The following is a 27856-nucleotide window of genomic DNA, read 5'->3' as shown; positions in this document are numbered from 1 at the left end:
TGTTCATGAAATAGTATTGCCCACAGTGCCTAGGTCTTCCCACACCAATTAATTGTCAAGACAATTACCCACAGACATGCCCACGGGCCAGCCTGATTTAGGCAATTGCTCAATTGACGTCCTTAATTGATTCTAGGTTGTGACAAGTGGACTATTCAAAACTATCAGGCACTAGGGAGTTGTCTCCGTGATTAATGGTACTCCTGTGAGTTCTCTTGAGGAGACAGAGTTCTGTTCTCCGTAGCACCCATGCCAGGCAGCTCTCAACCACCACCAATAATTCCTGCTCCAGGGGATCCAAGTTCCACTTCTGGCCTCTGTTGGTATCTATGCGCGCGCGCGCGCGCGCGCGCGCGCGCACACGCACACACACCCACCCACCCACCCACCGTAAAACAAATCATTAAACAAACAAACAAAAAACCCTAATCACCACAAGGGAAGAGAGCTGGGTTCAGGCCAGCTTCCCACTGGCTAGCAAGGACACCTTGAATTTTTGGTGCTATGAGGTCACTCTGTGACCCCGCGTCAGAGACACTTGGGAAATTCCCAAGCACCCTCCTAAGTTCAAGTTCTTTACAGTTTCTTTGGACTGAATCGGATGCGGGCTTGTGTCACTCTGTTCCCATGGGGACCCCTCTGATCTACATCCAGCTGAGCCGCGCTCCAGCGAATCTACATTCGGGAATCCCAGATCCACGCACTTCGGGCTCACCGGATCATCTTGGTTACGACTCCCACTCAGACACCGCCTCGCCCCACAAGACAGCGCACGTGCGCATTGGGTGAGACCCCACCCTCGCCCCACAAGAGCATCTGGAAGGGCGGGGCCCAGCGGCAGGTGGGGGCGGGGCGGGGCGGGCCTTGCGGGAGCCCAGGGTGCTGCGAGGGACAGAGGCGCGGGAGGCGCGCGGAGCCGGAGCCGAGCCCGTGCGCGCGCCACCATGCCTTTGGCCTTCTGCGGCACCGAGAACCACTCGGCCGCCTACCGGGTGGACCAAGGCGTCCTCAACAACGGCTGCTTCGTGGACGCGCTCAATGTGGTGCCACATGTCTTTCTGCTCTTCATCACCTTCCCCATCCTCTTCATCGGTGAGCGCGCGCGCCGCGACGGAGGGCGGGAGGACGCGCGGGGGGAAGGACGAGTGGCCGGTGGGGGTGGCGCGCGGTCCCGCACCACCGGCTGGCGGGTCTTCCTGGGTCTCCTGCTGTGGGTCTCCTCCTTCGCACCCTCCCCCATCCCTGAACCAGCGCCAGACACGATGGGCACTAGCGATCTTAGGGATCCCCAAGTTTTGCTACCGCAGAGCCTGATCCGGAATGGGGCTCCGCACGAGCAAAAAAAAGGTCGCGAGGGACTCAGCCTCACCCCTGAGTGGCGCTGCGGCGGGAGCCGGGCCATCCTTTTCCCAGGCCCATGCTGTCACCGCTGCGCTGGACTGGGGTTGGAGCGCAGGCTGCAGCCAGCGGGGTTGATGGTGGAGGCCAGCGAGCCTCGCGCTGTCCCAGCTGCCCGGCCTCAGGCAGAACCTTTCCCCGGCCTGGGGACCTTTCCACGCTGCGAGGAGATAGAGTTTGGGTGACGGTACCCCACCACCCCACAAGGCGCGAGTCTTCCTCATGTAACTTCTCCAAGACCGTGTGAGTCAACTCAGATCAGATTTAGCAAACCCCTTCAACTCCCAGCGCGCTTGCCAGTCAACTCAGATCAGATTTAGCAAACCCCTTCAACTCCCAGCGCGCTTGCCAGGAAGTGGTCTACGAAGTTGAGCGCCCAGTCTGGAGACAATACTCTTCACTCTGGTCCCCTCCTCTCCCACGAACTTGAACTCTCAGGCCAATCAGCTCTGTTCAAAGAGAGTGTTCATTTACTTCAATTAAGAGAAATAGCAAATCTTTAAAACTCTTTAGGGAAGAAAGGCGAGGTGGCTATTGAACTAAATTAGTAAAAAGTTGCTGAACGGGGCTATCCTGGAAATCCCGGTTCTTGGGAGGAGGAGGCAGGAGGATCAGGAAGTTTAAGGTCATCTTCAGCGACACAGGAAGTTCAAGGCTCGTGTGGGCAACATTAGACCCTGCCTCAAAATAAAGACCTGCTGTAGAAGGAAGCTGCTAGTTACTGACAAAGATAAATGATAAGCCAGAAATAGCGAGGAAACAGCAATGCATGCCCATGTGTGTATCAAAAACGAGACAGAATGGGTGGCCAGTCACAAAAGAGGTCAGGTGACTTCGGATCAGGCTGCAGGTCCAGGGCTTTGTGCCTGGATGTTCAGTTCATATGTTCAGCTCTGGGGAAGAAGGGTTTGTATGGTGTCCCTATCATCACACTAGACCTCCGTGTGGGCTCCTTACCTTCTGCATCTCTCCCTGCAGGATGGGGCAGCCAGAGCTCCAAGGTGCACATTCACCACAGCACCTGGCTCCATTTCCCGGGGCACAACCTGCGCTGGATCCTGACCTTCATACTGCTCTTCGTCCTCGTGTGTGAGATCGCTGAGGGTATCCTGTCTGACGGGTAAGCAAGCAACTGAGGGCTGAGGAGAGAGCGGACCGCTCCTGGGCCGCTGGAGGCCCTCCCTGCGCCTGCTCACGTGCCTTCCACCAACCAGTACCTTGGCTACGAATCCTGTAACCTGGTGTGAACTGCGCCAGCCCCTACATGCATATGAGATGCAGGGGCCACCCTCAGTCAGGAGGATAAAGGGAAGGCAGACTTCTCTACCATTCCCTGTACAGCCTGACAGAGTGCCCCAGCTGCTGTGGGCAATACCTGGCCTCTTCTGAACATCCCTGAAGTGGGTGAAGGGACAGGAAAGCAGGTCACTTGTTCCTACTGAAGGCCTCCCCTTGGTTCCCGTTCATTTACAAGATTCAGTCCCCGGATCTCTGGGCACTCACCTTTGTCCCGATACAGCCCCATTGCCTCTAGCCCCATTCTCCTCCCCACCCTCACCCTTCCCTCACCTCTCCTACAGACCGGAATATATGTCCAAGTTTCCGTTTGCAAAGCTGTCAGAACATGGGATCTGGGGTGTCCACCGTCTTTGTAGTCCCAGTGCAGAGCCCACAAAAGCCCAGTGCAGAGCCCACAAAAGCTCTGCAAACATTGATTGAATCAATGATAAATTTGATAAATCAAACCATACCACACAGACATGATCTGGGAGGAGATGAGAAGGTAGTGTCAGATGGGTTCCATGGTGGAGGGGACTTTGGCGCTGAGCCTAGACCATGACAAGTGTTCTGCCTTAAGTGGGGGCAGAGGGGTGGGGAGGGCGCGGGGAGACTACAGCACTGGAGGGAGAGGAATGAGGAACAGGCGTGCCTGGTCTGCAGCAGCGGCAATGAGCATGATTTAGGCTATCGTGATTTGAGGCCTAGGGGAAAGCTGGGTCTGCAGAGACTGTCTTGGGAACAAGGCCACCCTTCAGGGGATGGAGGAATGAAGAAGGCTGAAACAGTAGACATGTGGAAGGCAGCCATGACACTGCGGCTGAGCATGAGACCTGGGGCTAAGAGGAGGGCTTCCGGGTGGTAGGCTGCCTTGTCTGAGTTGAGTGTAACTTGCCTTTAGCATAGCACTCCTGGACAGAAGGCTAAGTGTGTACTGAACAGGCCAGAGGGTGGCAGGAAGAGTCAGAGGGTAGTTAGGTGAGGGATGACTGTGGTGGGAGATGAAGCGTGTCCTCAGAGAGGGACGGAAGGGGATACCGAACGGAATGGAGGAGTCAATGGGCCTCAGAGACCGTGTTGGGAGGCGATGGATGCCGCAGTTGTGAGTGGACATTGGCTGGAACATCAGAGGTCCAGCTCCTCTGAGCTGCAATTAGGCTGTGCTCGACCCTGCAGCTGTCCCCCCTATCCAGGCGTCAGCACTAACTCCATGCCTCGCCTCGGCAAGGCACCAGGTCCTACTGCTGATCAAAGCCTCCTAGAGTACCAGAAAGGATATCACTACTTAAGTCTGGGTGACTAGTGTACTCCTTCCCCAGGACCCTGCCAAAATGGCGCCATGTACTCAGGAAAGGGACTCATGAGCCCTCAGGCCACCAGTAATACACCTAGGTATGGCTGGGTGACAGGAAAATGCCCCCACTGGAGAGAAAGGAGCCCCAGGCCTTCTGCTGAACCTTCTGTTCACTGCCGACTGGAGGACCTGCATATTACACAACCTTCCTGTGCTGTGTCTTTTCTACCTGTGCAGTAAGCTCTGGAGCCCTCACTTGCCCATTTGAGGGAGGCAAAATGAGAAAACAGACGCGGTCCAGAGCCCAGACGCAGAGCCTGGCGCAGAGGATCTATGCTCAGGACACGGGGACCAGGGACTGGCAGGGAACAGCCCAGAAGCCCACTTTTGCACACTCGACCCTGGGTGGCTGTGCCTGCACCCCAGGCCTGCTCAGTATGTCCCCTCCGAGGCACGATGCTTGTCTGCAGCTGGACACTGGGCTCCTACATCCCCGAGTCAGCAAGTGTCCGAGGAAGGGACGGTGGGGCCAACCGGTTACACTACAGACCTGCCCTGCGGCTCCCCATTCTCACACTGGCCTGTGGCATGCGAGGCTAGAGCCGGGTAAGACAACCATGTCCAGCTGGGATGTGGTTAGACTAAGCCACATTCGGTGACTAACAGAGGTGTCTTCAGTCTGTAGTGACCTGTGTCTGTGTTTGGTCCCGTCAATGCTGAACGGCCAGAGGAGTGCAGGTGAATGAGAAGAGGGGTGGGAGGAGCATATGGGGAGAGTGTTCTCCTGAATTGCAGGGTGCCGGGCTCATATAGAGAAAACTTTCACCCCTGTTCCTCCCTGCTTGATCTATTATAACTGAGACCGTGGCATACTTGTTCTGATTATACATCTTAAATTCACTCCAGCATTGTTTCTGAAGCCCCTGTCCCTGACAGAGGCTGTCTGTCCAGGGAGGTCTTTGCCCTTTCGCATCCCCTCCATTAATTGCAAGCCTTTTGCTGAAACGTGATATCGAGGCTTAAAGGACATCAGTGACTGGCAGCCTTAACAAGGAATCTAGAAGACTGCCTTTTCAGCTTGGTTTTGGAGTTTGGTCTCTCCAGGCACCCAGTCTTTCCCCATTGTTTTCTGTGGATTGCCATTCCTTCCTCACGACCACAGAGTGGCCGCCCTGTTGCAAGTGTCCCATAGGAAGGAAGGGGCAAGCTTGGGAAGCACATCCAGCTGTTCCTCTTCCTCACAGGGGAGGTCAAGCCCCATACACACAGCTTTACATCTCAGTAGCCAGAACTGCGTGGTCACCCTCAAACCAACCCCTGGCAAAGGGCTGTGGGCTTGTCAGCCTGCTTGACATAGTCACGATCTATCTCCTAGGTGCTGGATAACTTATGGTTCTTTGCCAAACAGCAAGTGGAGGATGCTGTTTGGTGAACAGTCCATGCTGTACATGGCTCTACTTGGGCCTTCCAGAGTCCCCAGAGTTCTGACTTTGTGCACTTCTCCATACAGCATGGCATGTCTGCTAAACAAATACTTTTTCTTCAAAGCCCAGCCTGGTTTCACCTCTTCTGGGAAGCTTTCCCTGGTTGGTATCCCTCTCCTTTGCTTTCCCTCAGCCTTAAGTCCATCTGGAGTAGCCCTACCATGAGCGGTTGAGTCAGATAGAAGCTTGGTCTTTGCCTATGCTTAGCTTTCCAGGGCAAGGGTTCTCAGCCTGCTGGATCCAGTAATATAGTCAGTACAGTATAGTATAGTTAGTATAGTATAGTATAGTTAAGATAGTGTAGTTTAGTTAGTATAGTTTAGTTAGTATAGTATAATTAGTATAGTATGGTATAATATAGTTTAGTTAGTATAGTATAATTAGTATAGTATAGTATAGTTTAGTTAGTATAGTATAGCTAAGACAATATAGTATAGTTAGTATAGTATAGTTAGTATAGTATGGAATAGAGTAGTATAGTATAGTATAGTTAGTATAGTATAATATAGTTAGTATAGTATAGAATAGTATAGTATGGTTAGTATAGAATAGAATAGTATAGTATAGTATGGTCGGTATAGTATAGAATAGAATAGTATAGTATAGTATAGTTAGTATAGTATAGTATAGTATAGTATAGTATAGTTAGTATAGTATAGAATAGTATAGTATAGTTAGTATAGTGTAGTATAGAGTAAAATAGAATAGTATAGTATAGTTAGTATAGAATAGAATAGAATAGTATAGTATAGTTAGTATAGTATAGTTAGTATAGTATAGAATATAATAGTATACTTAGTGTAGAATAGAATAAAATAGTATAGTATAGAATAGAAAGGATTAGTATAGTATAGAATAGTATAGTATAGTTAGTATAGAATAGAATAGAATAGAATAGAATAGAATAGAATAGAATAGAATAGAATAGTATAGTTAGTTGAGTATAGTATAGTTAGAATAGTATAGTACTGTGTTGTATTGTACTGTGTTGTATAGTAGTATAGCAGTATAGGAGTAGCAAGGACATTACTGGGGCTGAAACAGACCCTCTGGGGATGGAGAGAGTTTCCAACATTACTAGTGCAGAAAGACAGGTGCTAGGGAGGTTGGTGGTGGCCCTGTTGCCTGGCCCTTTAGTGCTGGACTGGACTGGGTCTGTGTTTTGCTGTCTATAGGAAGGGTATGATCAAGGAAGCTAAAGCAACCTTCTGCACTTGTTGGTGGAAGCTGAGGCCTAAGAGTAGAGTTGGCCAAAGTGTGGATTGTCACCAGGCCAACAGCCAGCCTGCACAGAGGCCTTGGTGAGTCAAACAGGATGGCACCATTGAGTAGTCTTTGTCCCTCCGCCCTGAGGAGAACAAAGGCCTGCTCTTGGACATGGTGCTTCGCCAATCTGTACCCTAGTTCCCTTGATTAGAGAATAGTGTGAATGAGAGTGATTAATTAAACAATTTATCACTCACTGGGTACTTAGACTCATGCTTGGCACAGGGCGGATACTCAGCATCATTAGTTCAGTGCCCACAGGCACTGCAGTGCTCGCCTGTACCGCTTGTGCCGCTCGTGTTAAATGGGGCTGGAACTAAGTGAATTGGGATGCACAGAATGTTTGGGATACAGGCGGGGAAGAATTACCAGCCTGTGAAGGGATGTCGTGATCATCCGCGACACTACTGTGTGTTGAACAGTAAGCACAAGACCTGTGCCTGTGCTGGCCACATCCACATCCCTTCTCTCATTCCTTCTCCTTTTTCTCCCATCACAGGGTGACAGAATCCCGCCACCTCCACTTATACATGCCAGCTGGGATGGCATTCATGGCTGCCATCACCTCTGTGGTCTACTACCATAACATTGAGACCTCTAACTTTCCCAAGCTGCTGATTGGTAAGGACGAGGTCGGGGTGGAGGGGGAGCCTCTCTTCCTCCAGCCAACGTTTACTAAGAACCCTCTCCAGGCAACCAATCCAGGCTAGGAACCAGAAATGAAGAAAGGTCTCTGTCTCCGTGGAGCTTGTGGTCTGGAGGAGGAGACAGATGGGCCAAGATAGGACCAAGGAGCAGGGGCTAAGGATGCTGTGGAAGAAAGCAAGCTGCTCAGGGAGGAGAGTGGCTGGTGTGGTTATCTGTGCAGGGCAGCAGGGAGGCTCCGAGCAGAGCCAGCATGCAAAAGTCTTCAGACTGTGAGACCAACACAGCCCAGCCCAGTGAGCAGGGGCCCCTGTGGAAATCTGGAGTCTGACCACCAGACAAAAGGTGTCTCTGGTCGTTAAGATGGCCCCAGGGTAAGAGGTAAGGGAAAGATGTGAATCAGAGTTCCTGGCATATTGGATTTGAAATGTCAAGAGATGGTCAATCCCAGGGTCAAGGAGACAATAAGGTAAATGAATTGGGTGTTAGGGCTGGAGATGTGGTCAACAGCTGTGGGCTTATGGATGGCATCTGATGCCTGGATGGAGTCTCATGGAGAGCAGAGAAAGGCATAAGACTAAAACCTAAGGCTGGCTGACTCTTAGACACTCAGCCTGCAGCTTCCAACGTGAATGCTTTGGGTGCCAGGCAGAAACAGCAGCCATGCTGCCTGCCCTTTATGGAGTGTGTATTGTGGGCTGGGCTCTGTGCTCCCCACCCTCCCTGCATGGTTCATCCCAGGAGTTACCCACAGTAGCTCTGTTGGAGCTGTGGCTCCCCTGTGGCATACAGATATGAAATAGAAATGTTTAAAGCACCAGCAAACATTCGTTGAGCGTTTCCTACATGTCAGGCTCACATTAACTCAATCCTTACCACAGCCCTATGAGGTGAACCCCATTGTCTTCCTTCTTTAGAGCAGGAAGCCTATGCCCAGGGGTGAGGGGCTTGGTCTAGTCTAGTCTTGCACCCAGGTGCATCACCCAAACCAGGCGTCTGAGCAGGTTTCTAGCTGGTTCTAAGGGTCCCTGAGCTGTGTTCCTGCCACCAAACCCATAAGTCTGTAGATCTGTCATGCCATAGTCTAGAGTTTGCAGTTGCCTCTGATCCTGTGTCAGCAAGCCACTGGTGTTCATGGGTCACAGCATGTAATAGAAGACACTAGAATTGGGGACTGTCTGTGCTGAAGTAACATGGCTGCCTTGCCTTGAGGCAGGTGACATTTTCCTACTGTCTAGTCACAGGTCTACCTTCCTATGGTAGGTGCAAGGCTCCATGGAGACCCTCCAGCCATGCCCCTTCCCCAGAACCCCATGTGAATGAACGGGTATGTCTGGAGTAGCAGCCAGAAGGGAGAGCTGAGGGTGTGTGCAGAGCCTGACTGAATCTTATGAACAAAGCTAGGATTCCAGTTTTCACAAGCACCAGGGATTCAGTCCTCCAGGAGAGAGCGAATCAGCACCCTGGGTGGCTCCATACCTTCCCAGAATTCCTCAGCTCCTCTGGTTGGAGTTTGGCCCCCAGGAGAAGTTCCCCAGGTCTAGAAATTCTAGATCAGGCCAAGAGGGGGGTGGGGTGCTAAGCTATAGGGATAGAGGGGCGTTCTTGGGAAAGCCACCGGACTTGGATGCCTTCCTCTGCTCACAGGCCTGGAATCCCAAGGCTGAAAGTAGCCCATGAAATGTGATCCTGGGGCCCCAGGGGACACTGACAAAAGAGAAGGGGGACAGACAGAAAGGAGAGGTGGCCTTCAGGGAGAGCCGAGGAGGCAGGGAGGCAGGAAGGGGCTGGAAATGGCAGGCGGAAGGCCACATGGGGCTCTGGTCCTCCCCAGCAGGGATGGGCAGTTGACTGCCTTTTGTCTTGGTGGTGGTGGTCATGGTTGCTGTTGTTGTTATGGTTGCTGCTTGTTCATTTCTTCCTATTTTCGTAATAAGGTCTCCCCGTGTAGCCCTGGCTGGTCTCAAACTTGAGGTTCTCTTGCTTCTTTTTGGGTTTCTCGTGTGTGTGTGTGTGTGTGTGTGTGTGTGTGTGTGTGTGTGTGTGTGTGTGTTTGTGTGTGTGTCTGTCTGTCTGCCTGTCTGTGTGTGTGTCTGTGTGTGTATGTGTATGTATGTATGTATGTATGTGCGTGAGTGTGTCTGTGTGTGTGCGTGTGTTCATATGTATATAACACGGTATTGACCATGTATGCCAGCCATCATGTGTGCAGCCCTGTGATATTAAGAACATTTTCACAGCTGTGCAGCCACCACCACTGTCTGTCTCCAGGACCTTCCGCCTTCCCAAACCAAATGCTCTAAACTCATTAAACACTAATGCCTCCTTTTCCCTTCCCTAGCTGGGCAGCCATTCTACTCTCTGTCTTTATAGAGCTTCATTAGGACTTTTTAATCCTCTTGTAATCTATTTACTTTGCCTAGAATAATTATTCCAAGTTGTCCATGTTGTAGCATGCATCAAAATTTCCTTCCTTTAAGGCTGAATGGCAGTCCATCATCTGGCTAGACTATGCTTTGGTATCCATCCATCTATTGGTGGACACTTGGATCTCTCTCACTATTATTATATATCAATATCACTATCGTGGAGGTCTTTGCTTTGTTTGTTGTTGTTGTTGTTGTTATTGTTGCTTGGTTGCTTGTTTTTTTTGAGGCAGGATCTCATGTTGACCGGGTGAGTGTCAAACTCACTATGTATCCAAGGATGACTTTGAACTCCTGATCCTCCTCCTCACTGCCAAATGCTAGGATTACAGAGGTGTGCCGCATGCCTGTCCTTGAGTTCTGTGGACAACGGTTGTGACCGTGGGTGCAATGAGGGCTTGGGTTACCCAACCTTCAGCCAGGGCCCCCTTGATTGGCTGAAATGGGGATGACAAGCCACTCCCCTCTCAAGGTTGTGGTAAGGAATGAATGAGAAAACACAGTACAGTGCTCTCCCAGCACAGTGCTGATAGCTTAGTGGAATTCGAGGGGGCATTTCCCCACTAGCATCGCTAATCTCCTGACCTGTCGGACTTGGAATGTCATCAAGGTTTCTTAGAATGTCTGTCATGAGTGTTATGGTGCCTAGTCCGCATCCCAAAGGGACACTGGAGTCAAGCGTGGTGACTCACACTGGTAATCCCAGCACTTAGGAGGTAGAGGCCAGAAAACTGGGAGCTCAAGGTCATTCTCAGACATATGTGGGACTGTCCCACACAGTGATCAGCCCATCAACTGGCTGATCAAGGGAATGACGTGATAACCACACATTCACACTCCCTCATCAAACATGTGTTTGAGCATCCCCCCCACCCCACCCCATGCCTCCTGAACATGGCTTGCCGAGGTGTACGTGTGTGTGACCAGCATCCTCTGCTCCACAGCTCTGCTCATCTACTGGACCCTGGCCTTCATCACGAAGACCATCAAGTTCGTCAAGTTCTACGACCACGCCATTGGCTTCTCTCAGCTGCGCTTCTGCCTCACGGGGCTTCTGGTGATCCTCTACGGGATGCTGCTGCTTGTGGAGGTCAATGTCATCCGGGTGAGGGTAAGCAGGGAAGGGGGAAGTGTGGTTCCAACCCAGGAATCCTTTGCATCTGGGCGCTGCCGCCACTCAGCAGAGCTCATGAGACCTCGCTGTGTTGCCTGCCCAAGACAGGTCACCGAGGCCATAGGTAGATTTCAGGGGAGGCCTTCACCACAGGTACCCAGAGGAAGAGGGGATCATGAGGAAGGATTGACTCTCACAGAGAAGAGGAAGCATCTGCTTCTTTTGTTGGGGACAGAGAACTCAGTGGAGCACTTGTGAGTGAGCAGAGGCCACTGTTCATGGGCCTGTCATGTTCTGTTTTGGTAGGCTGTGGGTTATTGTTGTTGTTGTTGGTTTTGGTTTTGAGAAAAGGTATATAGCCCAGATTGCTATCAAACTTTCTACCCTCCTGCCTTAGCCTCCTGCCTTAGGGTTTCCATTGCTGTGAAGAGACACCATGACCAAAGCAACACTTATAAAGGACAACATTTCATTGGAACTGACTTACAGGTTCAGAGATTCAGTCCTTTATCATAATGGTGGAAGAATGGCAGCATCCGGGCAGGCATGGTGCAGGAGCTCTACATCTTGTTCCGACGGCAGCCAAAAGACTGACACCCTCAGGAGACTAGGAGGAGGTTCTCAAAGCCCACCCCCACTGTGACACACCTATTCCAACAAGGCCATACCTCCTAAAAGTGCCACTCCCGGGCCAAGCATATTCAAACCACCACACCTCTGAGTGCATAGCTATGTCTTTTGCTTTGTCATCCTTTATTTTCCCCTTCCCTCTTTCTTCTCCACCTTAGACTAAGTACCTTTGCCTAACCCTGTTGTCCCAGGTAACTCAAACACCCTACGTATTTTCCATATTATTTTTACTACTATGACATCATTCACATCTGTCTAAACAAATGTCTCCCCAGTGGCTTTCCCTCAACACACATAAGTAAAAACGCTTTTCCCTTCAATATTTGTTTCATGAAAATAGATGGTATTATATTCCATGTTCTGAATCATGGTCATCTCGGCCAGCGTCTTTTAGGACTCCTCCAAGCTGCCTGAGATGCAAGTCCAGTCTCTTAGTGGCTGTATAATATTCCTCCAGGCAAACGAGCTCTGGTTGGTGCAGCTATCGTTCTGTGGGTAGACGTTCACTTCACTGCCATGCTCTTGACTTCACACAGCCGTGTACAGAACATGCTAACCTCTGTGTATTGCCACTCTGTTCTGTGGGAGAGATGCCCAGAGAGGGAGTTGCTTAAGCAAAGGACATGTGCCTGCATTTTAAAGTGAAACCAGCATTACTGGCTGCTGGCAGGAGGCTGTGAGTGACCTGCACTGAGGGAGACAGTCCTTTGCCTGCCCTCCAGCACACACTGGGGTGGTGATTCTCTCTTGATAGGGCCTTTGGCTGGCTGTAAACTGCTCTTGAATTTGCCAGTCAGGTTCTTCTGCTTTTACTAAGTGGTCCCCAGGAGAGACAACTCCTTACATTCCCTCCCACAACTGATCCTCACAGCCATCCCTCCCTTCGATAGCATGTTAAATGAGGTTTGCTAGCCATTGCATGAGGTGGATTTGAACGAGGTCCACGTGACTCCAGGTTCTGCAAACTCAGCAGTCTTAATCACTTTTGCTGTTGCCCTGATAGTGTAGCTGGTAAAAACAACTTAGGGAAGAGAGGGTTTACTTTGGCTCACTGTTTAAGGGTAAGGTCAAAGTGACAAGAAAGGCTTGGCGGTCAGGAGTGTGAAGCAACTGGTCATGAGAGAGAGAGGTGCTGACGCAGTGCTTAGCCTGATCTCTTGCCCCCCCCTCTCTCGTGTGTGTGTGTGTGTGTGTGTGTGTGTGTGTGTGTGTGTGTGTGTGTGTGTTTTGAGACAGGATTTCTCTGTGTAGCCCTGATTGTCCTAGACCCATGTTGTAGACCAGGCTAACCTTAAACTCACAGAGATCTACCTGCCTCTGCCTTCTGTGTGCTGGGATTGAAGGCATGTGCCACCACACCCAACTTCTTGCCCTCTTCTTAAGAACATTTTAAAATTATTTTTTAATTATTCAGGCGGAGTGACTCATACCTTTAATCCCAGCACTTAGGAGGCAGAGGCAGGTGGATCTCTGTGAATTCTAGGTCTACATAGTGAGTTACAGGCCAACCAAAGCTACTTTGAGCTACAGTGAGAGTGTCTCTCTCTCTCTCTTTCTCTCTCTCTCTCTCTCTCTCTCTCTCTCTCTCTCTCTCTCTCATGATATATACACACACATATATACATATATGTATATATCATGTGTATGTGTATATTTATATATCATGTGTATATGTATATATCACATGCATGGATGTGTGTCTGAGGATAGGGCCATTTTGTACATGAGTACAGGGACCTGCTGAGATCGTCACACCCTGAGCCAGGCTGAGCATATGCAGACCATCACACACATCTAGGGTGGATTTTCCTCCTTAATTAACCCAGTGTGGCTGTGCCTCACAGACATGCCCAGAGGCTTGTCTCCTAGGTGATGCTGACAGGCAGTGATGGTGACCCCAGTTCTTCCCTGGTTCAGCTCAAACACAGCTTCAGTGAGCAGCCAGCCACAAGGCAAGGAGGCCGTGGACCTGGAGCCCAGGAGGCCCTCTTCCTGGAAAAGTTTACAGGCCATAGATGGACACATTTCTTGGTGGTCAAGGGCAGAGCATCACACCCAGCCCTTTGCTGAGCGATAGTGGACTTGTCCACCCTCCACCTCTGCCCCACACCCATGTGCCCCACAGAGATACGTCTTCTTCAAGACACCAAGGGAAGTAAAGCCCCCCGAGGACCTACAGGACCTGGGTGTGCGCTTTCTGCAGCCCTTCGTTAACCTGCTATCAAAGGGGACCTACTGGTGGATGAATGCCTTCATCAAGACTGCTCACAAGAAGCCCATCGACCTGCGGGCCATCGGGAAGCTGCCCATTGCCATGAGAGCCCTCACCAACTACCAGCGACTCTGCTTGGCCTTCGATGCCCAGGCGGTCAGTGAGTCCAGATGAACCACCCACCACCTGGGTTTCCATGGAGTCACAGACGGGGATTCAGAGGGCAGAAGGCCAAATCCCTGAGACCCAGGAAGGGGAACAGGCTCACCCTCAGTCACACAGAAGCCAAATATTCATAGGTCGTGGTTGGAGTGGCTCTTACAGTTCAGGTCAGCACGTCCAAAGATGCTCACAGTCAAAATGGGGAAGCTGAGGTTTGGTAAGGGATATGGCTCTACAGGACTCTCGTGTCCCCCGCGTTCTTTGTTTTGAAGCACAGTGACTATAACAATGGGGTGAGGAGTGCATGGCCTGGTCCTTATACCATCTCTGCAAATCTGTCCAGGCTGGGGTCAGCTCTTACCAGTAAGGAGGAAGCTGAGGCCCTGCAACTCCACGCCCTGCCCAGCACTCATTCCTTCAGTGTGTCTGCCGGGCACTCAGGGAAACATTGAAACAGACAGTAATCAGTGATCATGGCAGGTGCCAATCCATCAAGACGGTGCTACACTGATCACATGATCCCCTACAAGCACTGTGACTTGATGATGCCTCTGGCCTCAGTTTCCTCATCTGACCTGCCCTGTCAGGCATCTTTTTGATACCATGATTTCCTACTGAAGTTTACCTGTCCACGGATAGCCACAGGGGTTTCCCCAGGCAGCAGGATCCAGGAGAGACCTGGGAGGAGGGGCTCCCTGTGGTTGAACTCTCAGCCACTCTGACCTGTCTGTGGGTCTCTCTTGGCAGCGGAAGGACACACAGAGCCAGCAGGGTGCCCGGGCCATCTGGAGGGCTCTCTGTCATGCCTTTGGGAGACGGCTGGTCCTCAGCAGCACATTCCGTATCCTGGCCGACCTCCTGGGCTTTGCTGGGCCACTCTGCATCTTCGGGATCGTGGACCACCTCGGGAAGGAGAACCACGTCTTCCAGCCCAAGGTAGGTCCCACTTGGGGCATGGCTAGGCAGCTCCTAGAAGGCCCGCCCCATAATTCTCTTGTGTACCTGTGTTTGAGAGGCCGTGTTAGCAGTGGCTGACTGGGTGCTGAGGCTCTGTGTCCTGTCAGCTGAAATGCTGAGAAGAGAGCTTGTGCCCCCAGGAGATTCTTGGTGTCTGACTTTCAGCGCACTGCCTTCGGTTTGGGGATCCGAGCTCTTGGTGTTCTGCAGAGGTATCTAGGATGGCTGCTAGTGAAGGAGAAGCCATCCAGATCCCCATGGCTGCCCTACCTCCCTGCTCAGGATTCCACTACCCCAGGTCTACTAACACATCGGATCTTCCTCCCTCGTTGTTTCCCCCTCCCCACCTCAGTTTTTGGAGACAGGGTTTTATCTAGCCTAGACTGACCTTGAACTCTCTATGTAGTGAGACTCCCCTTGAACTCCCGATCCTCCTGCCTCCACATCTCCTATGTTTGATATTAAAGGTGGACAACACCATATCTAGCCTATTACAAAGGCTCTCCACTGCCCCCAGATACTCAAAACTCACTAGACGAGATGTTGCTCAGTGATCTTTTATTTTTATTAGATATATTTCTTTACCTACATTTTACACGTTATTCCCCTCCCCGGTTTCCTGACCATAGCCTCTATTCCCTCCCCTCCCCCTCCCCAATATGGGTATTCTCCCTATACATCCCCCTTATTGCCCCCCATATTTCCCTGCACTGGGGGTCCAACCTTGGCAGGACCAAGGGCTTCCCCTTCCACTGGTGCCCCAACAAGGCTATTCTCTGCTACATATGCAGTTGGAGCCCTGGGTCAGTCCATGTATAGTCGTTCCATAGTGGTTTAGTTCTTGGAAGCTCTGGTTGGTTGGCATTGTTGTTTTTATGGGGTTGCAAGCTCCTTCAACTCTTTCAATACTTCCTCTAATTCTCCCCAAGGGGGTCCTATTCTCAGTTTGGTGGTTTGCTGCTAGCATTGACCTCTGTATTGGACATGCTCTGGATGTGTCTCTCAGGAGAGATCTATATCTGGTCCCTTTCAGCATGCATTTTCTAGCTTCATCAATCTTATCTAGTTTGGGTGGCTGTATATATATGGGCCACCTGTGGGACAGACTCTGAATGGCCATTCCTTGAGTTGCTGCTCTAAACTTTGCTTCCATATCCCCTCCTATGGATATTTTTCCCCTTTTAAGAAGGAGTGGGAGCATCTGCACTTTGGTCATCCTTCTTCTTGAGCTTCCTGTGGTCTGTGGATTGCATCTTGGGTAATTCGAGCTTATTGGCTAATAGCCACTTATCAGTGAGTGAATACCAAGTGTGTTTTTCTGTGCTTGAGTAACCTCACTCAGGATATTTTCTAGTTCATTCCATTTGCCTATGAATTTCTTGAAGTCATTGTTTTTGATAGCTGAGTAGTTCTCCATTGTGTATGTGTACATTTTTTGAATCCATTCCTCTGTTGAAGGGCATCTGGGTTCTTTCCAGCTTCTGGCTATTATAAATAAGGCTGCTATGAACATAGTGGATCACGTGTCTTTGTTATATGTTAGAGCATCTTTTGGGTATATGCCCAAGAGAGGTATAGCTGGGTCCTCAGGTAGTTCAATGTCCAATTTTCTGAGGAACCTCCAGATTGATTTCCAGAGTCATTGTACCAGTTTGCAATCCCACCGACAATGGAGGAGTGTTCCTCTTTCTCCACATCCTCGCCAGTATCTGCTGTCACCTGAGTTTTTGATCTTAGCAATTCTGAGTGGTATGAGGTGGAATCTCAGGGTTGTTTTGATTTGCATTTCCCTGATGACTAAGGATGTTGAACATTTCTTTAGGTGTTTTTTGGCCATTCAGTAATCCTCAGCTGAGAATTCTTTGTTTAGCTCTGTACCCCATTTTTAAATAGGGTTATTAGGCTCTCTGGAGTCTAACTTCTTGAGTTTTGTATATTTTGGATATTAGCCCTCTATCAGATGTTGGATTGGTAAAGGTCTTTTCCCAATCTGTTTGTTCATTGCCGTCTTGTTCTAATGACAGTGTCTTTTGCTTTACAAAAGCTTTGCAGTTTTATGAGATCCCATTTGTCAATTCTTGATCTTAGAGCATAAGCCATTGGTGTTTTGTTCAGGAAATTTTCCCCAGTGCCCATGTGTTCGAGACTCTTCCTCACTTTTTCTTCTATTAGTTTGAATGTATTTGGTTTGATGTGGAGGTCCTTGACCCACTTGGACTTAAGCTTTGTACAGGATGATAAGAATGGATTGATTTGCATTCTTCTACATGCTGACCTCCAGTTGAACCAGCACCATTTGTTGAAAATGCTATCTTTCTTCCATTAGATAGTTTTAGCTCCTTTGTCAAAGATCAAGTGACTATAGGTATGTGGGTTCATTTCTGGGTCTTCAATTCTATTCCACTGATCTATCTGCCTGTCGCTGTACCAATGCCATACAGTTTTTATGACTATTGCTCTGTAATACTGCTTGAAGTCAGGGATGGTGATTCCCCCAGAAGTTCTTTTATTGTTGAGTATAGTTTTCACTATCCTGGATTTTTTGTTATTCCAAATGAATTTGCAAATTGCTTTCTATCTCTATAAAGAATTGAGTAGGAATTTTGATGGGGATTTCATTGACTCTGTAGATTGCTTTTGACAAAATGGCCATCTTTACTATATTAATCCTGCCAATCCATGAGCATGGGAGATCTTTCCATCTTCTGAAATCTTCCTCAATTTCTTTCTTCAGAGACTTGAAGCTCTTGTCATACAGATCTTTCACTTGCTCAGTGGTCTTTTTAACTCAGAAGATGTCACAACTGGACAAAAGAGCCAGAAATCAATCTGTCTGTCTGTCTGTCTGTATCCATACATAGGCATAGGGGACCAATAAGCACAGGAAGAGGGACAGATAAAGGCAAAGGGATAAATGTAAGAAAAAGACTATGATGTGTGATATGTACGATATAATAATGTTACAATGATAATGTTACAACGATAATGTTACAACGATAATGTTGCAGTGATAATGTTACAATGAAGCCCACTTTTGTACACTAACTTAAAAACTAATTTTAAAAAGGGTTGAAGGGGCAGGAGAGATGGATCAGCCATTAAGAGTGCTTGCTGCTCTTGTAAAGACCAGAGTTTGGTTCCCAACACATATGTTAGGTAACTCATTGCCAGCTATAACTCCAGGGGCACACACACACACACACACACACACACACACACACACACACACTCTACACGCACAAATGTTAAACCTGAAAGGGGGGGTCAGAAGCCTCTTCTAGGTGTGGTCTTCTCTACTTGGGGTAACATCAGCATTGCCCACACTGCGGATGAAGGTACCAGATTCTCTGCAGTCACCAGGGTGAGATGGCCACGTTGAGAAATCCCCAGTGAGTCTGCCTTGTAAAATCCCGGTGACGGGGATTCTAACATTTCAACCACACACAGGCCTGGTGACACTGAGGGTAATTAGGGCTTCCACAGTCGGCAGTGCCCTGTATGCAATATTCATTTGTCCCGGAGCACTGACCTCCTCGTGAAGTTTTTATAGTTTTCTCCAAACATAATTAGTCAGCCAAGCACTTGTTAGAAATCCTAGACAGGCCAGGTCTGTAGGTCTGACTTGCCCAGAATATGTTTATTGATCCCAAGGTGCATTGGCCCTGGGCAGGACCGTGTGGTCACAGAGACTTATTTTTATGATCAGGATCATTAACGACAACATCTATCTATCAACCACTGGACACACATCTGGTTGTGGGCACCATTTCCCTTTTCCTTGTGTAATCCCTAAAGGAACCCTTTAGGAAGGGTAATTAGGGGGAGGGGGTGCAGGCAGTGGGTCCATTGAGATATAATTCCCAAGCCATATAATTCATGCTGTAGATATTCTTACTTCCATCTACAGATGAAAACCTCGATGCTGAGCCAGATTAAATAACTTTCCCAAGGTCTCTCAGTCAGCAGCTAACAGTTAGAATTTGAGCCCAGCTCTCCTGCTCTGTCTGTAGTCTGGGCCTCAAGCCATGACACTAACACCAAACCATATGGCTCCACGGGTCGTGAGATCCAGCGATGGGGAAATCTAAATAAAATATGACTGCCAGGAGGCACCCGAGGGTGGGGTGGCGCCTGCCTGTAAGCCCAACGTTCAAGAAGCTGAGGCAGAAGAGTGTCGGCAAGTTTAAAGCCAGCCTGGGCTTTAAACAAATCCCATGCCCCAAAAGAAGGGCTTTTGAATAGGACCTGGATGGGTGAATTGGATTAGCCAATACATCCTGTATGTGTGTGGAGCTTGGTTTGTTGGTTCATTTGTTTGATTTTGTTTGTTTTACTTGTTTAACCTTGGATGTCTTTGAGGGCCTTTTCTGGCTATAAATATTTTCCTCTCTCTCTCTCTCTCTCTCTCTCTCTCTCTCTCTCTCTCTCTCTCTCTGTGTGTGTGTGTGTGTGTGTGTGTGTGTGTGTGTGTGTGTGTGTGTTTCACACCATGCATGTTGGGGTCAGGGGGCAACTTGTGGGAATCAGTTCTCTTCTACCATGTGTGTTCCCTTCTGAGTCATCTCATTGGCCTCTTCTGGTCTTTACCAGGCCCCCAAAGGAGAGAGGGAGACATTATCTCTTTGCCTCCTACAGTAGCATCTCGGCTTTAGTCTGACTGTAGACTGCCCCCCAAATTCCTCACCTTCTCCATTCTGCACGTTAGGGGAAAGTGGGGAGCCGTCTTCTTCCTGTTTCCCCAAACCCTCGGGAAAGTCTCCTAAGTAGAAAATACCCCCAGAGCTGGTGAGAGCAGCCCCAGGAAGGTTCCTTCACCTGAGCCTCACCTCCCTGTCTCAGCCCTTGGTGTTTACCCTGTGCTGGCTACAGTTTATTACCTTCTTGTTGGAATGTTCTTATCGGCACCCAGATCCATGGGACAGATGGCTCTGCCTCAGTGGCAGCAGGCATTATCAGATTTAATAGTTGTTCCCTGCAGCCCAAATACAATCAGCAAATTTCCGACATAGAAACGAGAGTTGAGAGTAAACACAGGCCCTGGCTCTGGAACACTCTGTGGCTCACCAGCCCAAGGCTCCCTCCTGCCGTCTAATTCTCTTGGGCATCAGAGCCCATAAATGTGGGGAGAGGTTGTGCAGCGGAGTCATTTGCCCCTCCCCTTGCCTCCCAGTTCTATCCAAGAGCCGGTGCTATTGGGTTGGGCTACAGGGATAGGGCAGGGAGGACGCTCGCCAGCCCCAGGCTGCAGGGCTTCAGCCTGGCACGAGGAAGCCCAGCCCATGTCCAGCCTGCTTCAGGCTGCAGAGCCAGCGCCCACTGTTGACTCCGTCAGCAGCTGTCCTGTCTGTCCTCTCTTCCCTTCTAGGACACACAATTGGCAAGGAACAGAGAGGGCGCCTTTGGCACCTAGAAGGATGGGCGGTCTCGATTTGCATATTAGTCTGTAGCCCCGTGGAACCATGCTCTCTCTGAAGCTCCTGTCCCAACTGTCTCTCTTCCCTGTGAAATCTGGGCTCTATCCAGGATCTAATTCTTTCCAGCCCCACTCTCTCGCCCAACCCCCTCTCCAATCTGTCACCTGCCAGGGATGCCACTGATCTGGCTGGAGGGCAACGGCATTGGATTCATAAGGAATGGCTGGTATCCGAAACCTGCAGCACCACTCTGGGCTGTCAGCTGAGCCAAAAAAAGACAACAAGCCCAGGTTGAATCCAAGGCCAAAGCTTCGACCCTTCTGGCCACAGTGGGAAGAGCATGCGGGCTTGTGTGTGTTTCCGAACAAACTGTGCAAAATGGCTGATGTTCTGTGTGTAATATCCTCTCCCCCTCCCCCTGTTCTCCCCCTCCCCTTCTTCCTCCCCTTCCCCACTCCTCCCCCTCTCCCCCTCTCTCTCCCGCTCCCCTTTTCCCTCTCTTTCCTTCCCACACCCCTGCTTCTATTCTTATTGCTACTTTTCCTCTCCCCCCTCCCCCCTCACTGGGTTATTTGTGGCTCTCACTCTGGGTGGCACGATAATCATTAATGTCTTGCTGTTTCTGTGCTGTTGGGATGCCAGTGTGTCAGCGGCCTCTTTGTGACAGTGTTCACAAAGTGCCTGAAGTGGCTGCTTTCATGCTTCAGCTCTGTGTCTCCTTCTCCAGGAAGCCCTCCCTGGTTGTTTCAGACACCCCTGGTCTCTGCTCCCACCATGATAGCCTTCCAAGTAGAGTGGGGCTGTAGCTCAATGGCAGAGTGTTTGCTTAGCACACATGAAGCTCTGGATTCAAGCCACAGCACCATACAGACGCATGCACATACACTACATACAAACACCACACACACACAACACATATACACCATACACCCATCTCACACACACCACATACACACTGCACACCACAGACACACTATACACCATACACATACTACACACACTATATACCACACACACACCACACACATACCATACCACATACATATACTGTACACACACACACCACACATAGTATATACACTACACCACATGCACACACACACACACACACACACACACACACACACACACACACTCTGTAGGAAATGATACTTCAGTGAAGAATGAAGTTGTTACCACATGCACTCAGGAGTCAGAAGCAGGAGGCTCACCACAAGTTCAAGGCCAGCCAGGGCAGAGTATCCAGCTGATGTGCCTAGGGTCCAGCCTCCAACATTGAGTAGAGCCATTACCACACATTGACTTCCAATATGTAAGGGATGCCATTTACAGATGGTTCCACGATCCTCTGCTGCAGAAACCCTTAACCAGTGTTTTACAGAAGAGGAAGTCGAGACTCAGAGAGGGTGAGGGGCTTCTCTAGAGTCCCCACAGCTGATAGGTGATGAGTCTGGTGTTAATGACAGCATGGGGCATGGGGAGCCATGTACTGTTTCATTTAAAAGAATATTTAGGGTCAAAGAAGTGGCTAGTGAATAAAGATGATGGGCGACAAGCCATGTAGCCTAAATCTAATCCCTGGGACACACATGGCTGCAGGAAAGAACTAACTCCCCCCAGTCGCTTACTGACCTCACATGTATGCCGTGGCACCAGTGCATGCACAAAATAAATAAGTTAAAATTTGACTGTGTTTTTCAAAAGGGTATTTATTAAGCATCAACTTGCAAATAGCGTCCCCTAGAGCTTGTGAAAGCAAAAGTCTAGGGCGTAAGATCTTCCAAAGCTTTCAGCTTCCATCAAAGGTGGAGCTGTGGTTCTGGTCCCTTCTCTCCTGCCATGGGACTTTCGCCCCTCCCAGGATGCAGGCTGTTCTCCTCTTGGCTAGACAGCACTGTGACCTCCTTCTTAGGCCTCTTGCCTGGCCTGGTACCCAGTTATTTCCTTTTGCGTTTCTGGGGACAGAGATTTGTGTTGCACAGGCTGGACTCACTACATAGCAAAGGGTGATCTTCTTGTCTCCGCCTGGATGTCAGAGGTGCCCCAGGCTTGTGTACCCATGGCTCCACCCCTTTAAAACTGCATTGAAAATATATCTATCCACAGCCCTGTAGCAGACGGAATGACAGCATTTCCATATTTCTTTCCTTTCCCCTTTCCCGATTTCCCCTCTAGAGTCCCCCTGTCCCTTACCCCCTCCCCCTGCCTCTATGAGAGTGTTCCCCCACCTACCCACTCCCTCGCATCTCCCCACCCTGGTTTTCCCATACACGGGGACATTGAGCCTTCCCAGGGCCAAGGGCCTCTCCTCTTATTGATATCCGATAATGACATCCTCTGCTACACATGTGGCTGGGGCCATGGGTCCCTCCATGTGTAGTTTTTGGGTAGTGATTTAGTCCCTGGAAGCTCTGGGGAGTCTGGTTGGTTGGTGTTGTTGTTCTTCCTATGGGGTTGAAAACCCCTTCAGCTCCTTCAGTTCTTTCTCTAACTCCTCCATTAGGGATCCCATTCTTAGTCCAATGGTTGGCTGCGAGCATATGCCTCTGTATTTGTCAGGCTCTGGCAGAGCCTCTCAAGAAAGAGACAGCTATATCAGGCTCCTGTCAGCATGCACTTCTTGGCATCCACAATATTGTCTGGGTTTGGTGACAGTACATGGGATGGATCCCCGAGTGGGGCCATCTCTGAATGACCTTTCCTTCAGTCTCTGCTCCACACTCTGTCTCTGTATTTCTCCTGTGAATATTTTGTTCTCTCTCCTAAGAAGGACTGAAGCATCCACTCTTTGGTCTTCCAACTTCTTGAGCTTTATGTGGTCTGTTGATTGTATCTTGGATATTCCAAGCTTAGGGGCTAATATCCACTTATCAGTGAATGCATATCATGTGTATTCTTTTGTGATTGGGTTACCTCACTCAGGATGATATTTTCTAGTTCCATCCATTTGCCTATGAATTTCATGAAGTCATTGTTTTTGATAGCTGAATAGTACTCCATTGTGTAGATGTACCACACTTTCTGTATCCATTCCTCTGTTGAAGGACATCTGGGTTCTTTCCAGCTTCTGGCTATTATAAATAAGGTTGCTATGAACATAGTGGAGCATGTGTCTTTGTTATATGTTGGGGCATCTTTTGGATATATGCCCAAGAGAGGTATAGCTGGATCCTCAGGCAGTTCAATGTCCAATTTTCTGAGGAACCTCCAGACTGATTTCCAGAGTGGTTGTATCAGCTTGCAATCCCACCAACAATGGAGGAGTGTTCCTCTCTCTCCACATCCTCACCAGCATCTGCTGTTACCTGAGTTTTTGATTTGAGCAATTCTGACTGGTGTGAGGTGGAATCTCAGAGTTGTTTTGACTTGCATTTCCCTGATGACTAAGGATGTTGAACATTTCTTTAGATGCTTCTCAGCCATTCGATATTCTTCAGTTGAGAATTCTTTGTTTAGCTCTGTCCCCCATTTTTAATAGGGTTAGTTGGCTCTTTGGAGTCTAACTTCTTGAGTTCCTTGTATATATTGGATATTAGTCCTCTATCAGATGTAGGATTGATAAAGATCTTTTCCCAATCTGTTGGTTGTGGTTTTGTCCTAATAACAGTGTCCTTTGCTTTACAGAGATTTGTAATTTTATGAGGTCCCGTTTGTCGATTCTTGATCTTAGAGCTTAAGCCATTGGTGTTCTGTTCAGGAAATTTTCCCCTGTGCTTATGTGTTCAAGGCCCTTCCCCACTTTCTCTTCTATTAGTTTGAGTGTATCTGGTTTGATGTGGAGGTCCTTGATCCACTTGGACTTAAGCTTTGTACAGGGTGATAAGCATGGATTGATCTGCAATCTTCTACATGTTGACCTCCAGTTGAACCAGCACCATTTGCTGAAAATGCTATCTTTTTTCCATTGGATGGTTTTGGCTCCTCTGTCAAAAATCAAGTGACCATAGGTGTGTGGGTTCATTTCTGGGTCTTCAATTCTACTCCACTGACTGATCTCCCTGCCTTTCTCTGTACTAACACCATGCAATTTTTATCACTATTGCTCTGTAATACTGCTTGAGGTTGGGGATTTCCATTTTTAATAGGGCACAAGTTTGTTTATCCCCAGCAATGTGATCTTTAGACCTAGAGTGTGTGTGTGTCTGGGGGAAGGAGGGCTGAAGATTCATCATCTAGCTATGAAGGAGGGACTCTGTCACTGTATTTTAAAATGTACAAATGTGGACCAGTGCATTGAGGTGAGTCCCCTGTGCAGCCCGAATGTGCGCTCCGTTGGCTGCCCTGCCCTTGCCGTAGCCTGGTTGTGCAGTGCCAACAGAGCAGGTCATGGCTCCCCATCGTGGTGAGCAGGGATCTTGGCTACATAATGTTCCCATGAGTATCCCAGCATCCCTAACAGCCCCTGTGGCCGAATATGGTGCAGCTTTTGCACCCCGCCCCATGCTGTGATTCAGAAACGGATACCTTTGTGTGCGCGGCCATTCCTTGGTTACATGAGTAAGAATGGTATTCATACTGTGCTTGGCTTTAAAATAGCGTTTTCGCTTCTCCGGAGCTAGGTTTCTAGGAGGATGCTGGGAAATGGAGTGTTAGACAGGACTGGGTTTCCCTGAATCCACCGTGCCTGTAATTTTTTGACCTAGCACCAACCAAGTGGGCACGTTTCCATCTGCCACAAGCTACACGTCTGTTCCTGACAATCACCCGTCAGAGTGTGACTCCAGGTCGGAGGGCCAAATCAGATCTGGACAGCAGCAGGTCTGGGGTGGCGTTTTAGCATCATGGAAGTCCGAGTTCGCATGTCTCTGACTAGCACACAACCTTAGGCTAGCCACTTCACCACGATGAAACTGTTTCCTCATGTGTAAAGCAGAGACCCAGACAATACCTCGCTCACAGGCTGCCAAAACAGTAGAGCACCAAGCTTTCTAACGTCTTATCTCTCAGCCTTTCCACCCATGCGGTTGGGCACTGCTGCCTCTAACCGGTCCCTACCCTCCAGCCTTCCACCCCCTCTCTTTGGTGGCTTGGCAAGTATCATGTGCCTCACAGCTCTGGACCCCAGCAGGACCTTCCTCGGAGCACCTCTCATTTGCCCCCCTGTGCCTATTTCTTGCTGCCCACAATCAAGAGATGTTTGACCTGTGGACCAGGCAGTTCCATGAGCTGTGAAGGCTGGCACACAAGTCACCCGTGCTACTCTAGAGCGCCTGTTCTCAACCCGTGGGCTGAGACCCCTGGGGGGGGGTGTCGAGTCAGATATCCTATATATCAGATACTTACTTTGCAGTTCGTAACAGTAGCAAAGTTACAGCTATGAAGTAGCAATGGAAAAATATATGGTTGGGGAGGTCACTACAACCTGAGGAACTGTGTTAAAGGTCGCAGCGTTGGGAAAGTTGAGCGTCACTGCTCTAGAGAGTAAGGTCTCCCACCATGTCCCCTAAGCCAAGATCCGGGAACTCTTGATTCTTGGAAAAGGCTCATGAGAGCCCTTCCTGAGTTGGCCTGGTCACTACCAAGGTCACGATCTTGGGTTTCTTCTCATTTTGTTCCCATCTCTGTCTGCCCTGTAGCACCTCCCACATCCTTCCAAATGTCCCCTGCCACGGTGGTGTCAGAAAGGTGAGAGCCCTGTCTTCATGGGAAGATTGGTGTGGCTGTGCTAGAGGGTGGGGGCTCATCAAGTTCAAAGCCTTCCTGGGAGCCAGTGATGCTGAATTTGGAAACAGAGATGTGACGCATCCTGAGATCTTTAGCACAAAGGCAAGATGTTTTTCCCCGATTATTATCTGGAGTGCAACGAGGGTGACTTAAACTTAAAAGGAGGTCCTGGGAGCCCGAGGGTCTGGGGCTGCCCGTGTGTTCTTCTCAGCTGCTGTGAGCACTTCGTTCCCATATGTCCCTCGGGAACAGTCCGCACCAGGTCCCTCCCCTCCCCCAGCCCAGAAGTCACTGCTCAGCTGACTGTTGGTTCCGTCTGAGGCAGAGAACGCGTCGTGCCATTTGCGGTACTGTTCTGTTTGGGCTCCTCCGTATCTGCTCTATTTATTCTTATTCCATTCAGAGTAAACTCCCAGGGGCGTCCAGGAAGAGATGCTGAGAGTCACGCTTACCCGGGGTTAAGACTGGGCCTCGTTCTGGTCCCTCAAGTGGGAAGATGATGGAAGTAGAGGCTGTGGTTGGATTCATCAGTCCAGTCGAGTGTGTGTGTGTGTGTGTGTGTGTGTGTGTGTAAGTGTGTGTGTGTACACGTGTCTGTGTATGTCTATGTGTATGTGTCTGTGTGCGTGTCTGTGTGTGTGTGCACGTGTCTGTGTATGTCTATGTGTATGTGTCTGTGTGTGTGTAAGTGTGTGTGTGTCTGTGTGTGTGTAAGTGTGTGTGTATGTCTATGTGTGTGTGTACACATGTCTGTGTATGTCTATGTGTATGTGTCTGTGTGTGTGTCTGTGTGTGTGTGCACGTGTCTGTGTATGTCTATGTGTATGTGTCTGTGTGTGTAAGTGTGTGTGTGTCTGTGTGTGTAAGTGTGTGTGTCTGTGTGTGTAAGTGTGTGTGTCTGTGTGTGTGTAAGTGTGTGTGTATGTCTATGTGTGTGTGTACACGTGTCTGTGTATGTCTATGTGTATGTGTCTGTGTGTGTGTCTGTGTGTGTGTGCACGTGTCTGTGTATGTCTATGTGTATGTGTCTGTGTGTGTGTAAGTGTGTGTGTGTCTGTGTGTGTAAGTGTGTGTGTATGTCTATGTGTGTGTGTACACATGTCTGTGTATGTCTATGTGTATGTGTCTGTGTGTGTGTATCTGTGTGTGTGTACACGTGTCTGTGTATGTCTATGTGTATGTGTCTGTGTGTGTGTCTGTGTGTGTGTCTGTGTGTGTGTGCACGTGTCTGTGTATGTCTATGTGTATGTGTCTGTGTGTGTAAGTGTGTGTGTGTCTGTGTGTGTGTAAGTGTGTGTGTATGTCTATGTGTGTGTGTACATGTGTCTGTGTATGTCTATGTGTATGTGTCTGTGTGTGTGTCTGTGTGTGTGTGCACGTGTCTGTGTATGTCTATGTGTATGTGTCTGTGTGTGTGTAAGTGTGTGTGTGTCTGTGTGTGTGTAAGTGTGTGTGTATGTCTATGTGTGTGTACACATGTCTGTGTATGTCTATGTGTATGTGTCTGTGTGTGTGTATCTGTGTGTGTGTACACGTGTCTGTGTATGTCTATGTGTATGTGTCTGTGTGTGTGTAAGTGTGTGTGTGTCTGTGTGTGTAAGTGTGTGTGTATGTCTATGTGTGTGTGTACATGTGTCTGTGTATGTCTATGTGTATGTGTCTGTGTGTGTGTCTGTGTGTGTGTCTGTGTGTGTGTGCACGTGTCTGTGTATGTCTATGTGTATGTGTCTGTGTGTGTGTAAGTGTGTGTGTGTCTGTGTGTGTGTAAGTGTGTGTGTATGTCTATGTGTGTGTACATGTGTCTGTGTATGTCTATGTGTATGTGTCTGTGTGTGTGTCTGTGTGTGTGTGCACGTGTCTGTGTATGTCTATGTGTATGTGTCTGTGTGTGTGTAAGTGTGTGTGTGTCTGT

At 49.2% G+C, this 27856-nt stretch overlaps 1 protein-coding gene across 10 annotated transcripts in view; it reads left to right on the top strand.

Annotated features, from left to right (window-relative positions):
• The first annotated feature begins 876 nt into the window (after positions 1 to 876).
• The window catches only part of Abcc8 (ATP binding cassette subfamily C member 8), an 80986-nt gene continuing 54006 nt past the window's right edge, over positions 877 to 27856 (top strand). For 5 of the 10 annotated variants that reach the window (XR_015670093.1, XR_015670137.1, XR_015670131.1 and 2 more), the window contains exons 1-6: positions 894 to 1092; positions 2377 to 2518; positions 7220 to 7341; positions 10736 to 10902; positions 13661 to 13903; positions 14657 to 14845. Coding sequence is in view for 6 of the 10 variants with exons in the window: in XM_087635227.1 (XP_087491353.1) it covers positions 945 to 1092; positions 2377 to 2518; positions 7220 to 7341; positions 10736 to 10902; positions 13661 to 13903; positions 14657 to 14845 (1011 nt within the window). In the remaining 4 variants the exon portion in view is untranslated. Of the gene's footprint in view, positions 1093 to 2376; positions 2519 to 7219; positions 7342 to 10735; positions 10903 to 13660; positions 13904 to 14656; positions 14846 to 27856 lie in introns of all 10 variants that reach the window. The other 5 variants (NM_001412034.1, NM_013039.3, XR_015670095.1 and 2 more) reach the window with 3 other exon arrangements.

Source organism: Rattus norvegicus, chromosome 1, assembly GCF_021556685.1.
Source record: "Rattus norvegicus strain SHRSP/BbbUtx chromosome 1, alternate assembly SHRSP_T2T, whole genome shotgun sequence".
NCBI classification, from domain to species: Eukaryota; Metazoa; Chordata; class Mammalia; order Rodentia; family Muridae; genus Rattus; species Rattus norvegicus.
Note: the sequence above shows the minus strand (reverse complement) of the source record. Positions and strands in the feature narration are given on the sequence as shown.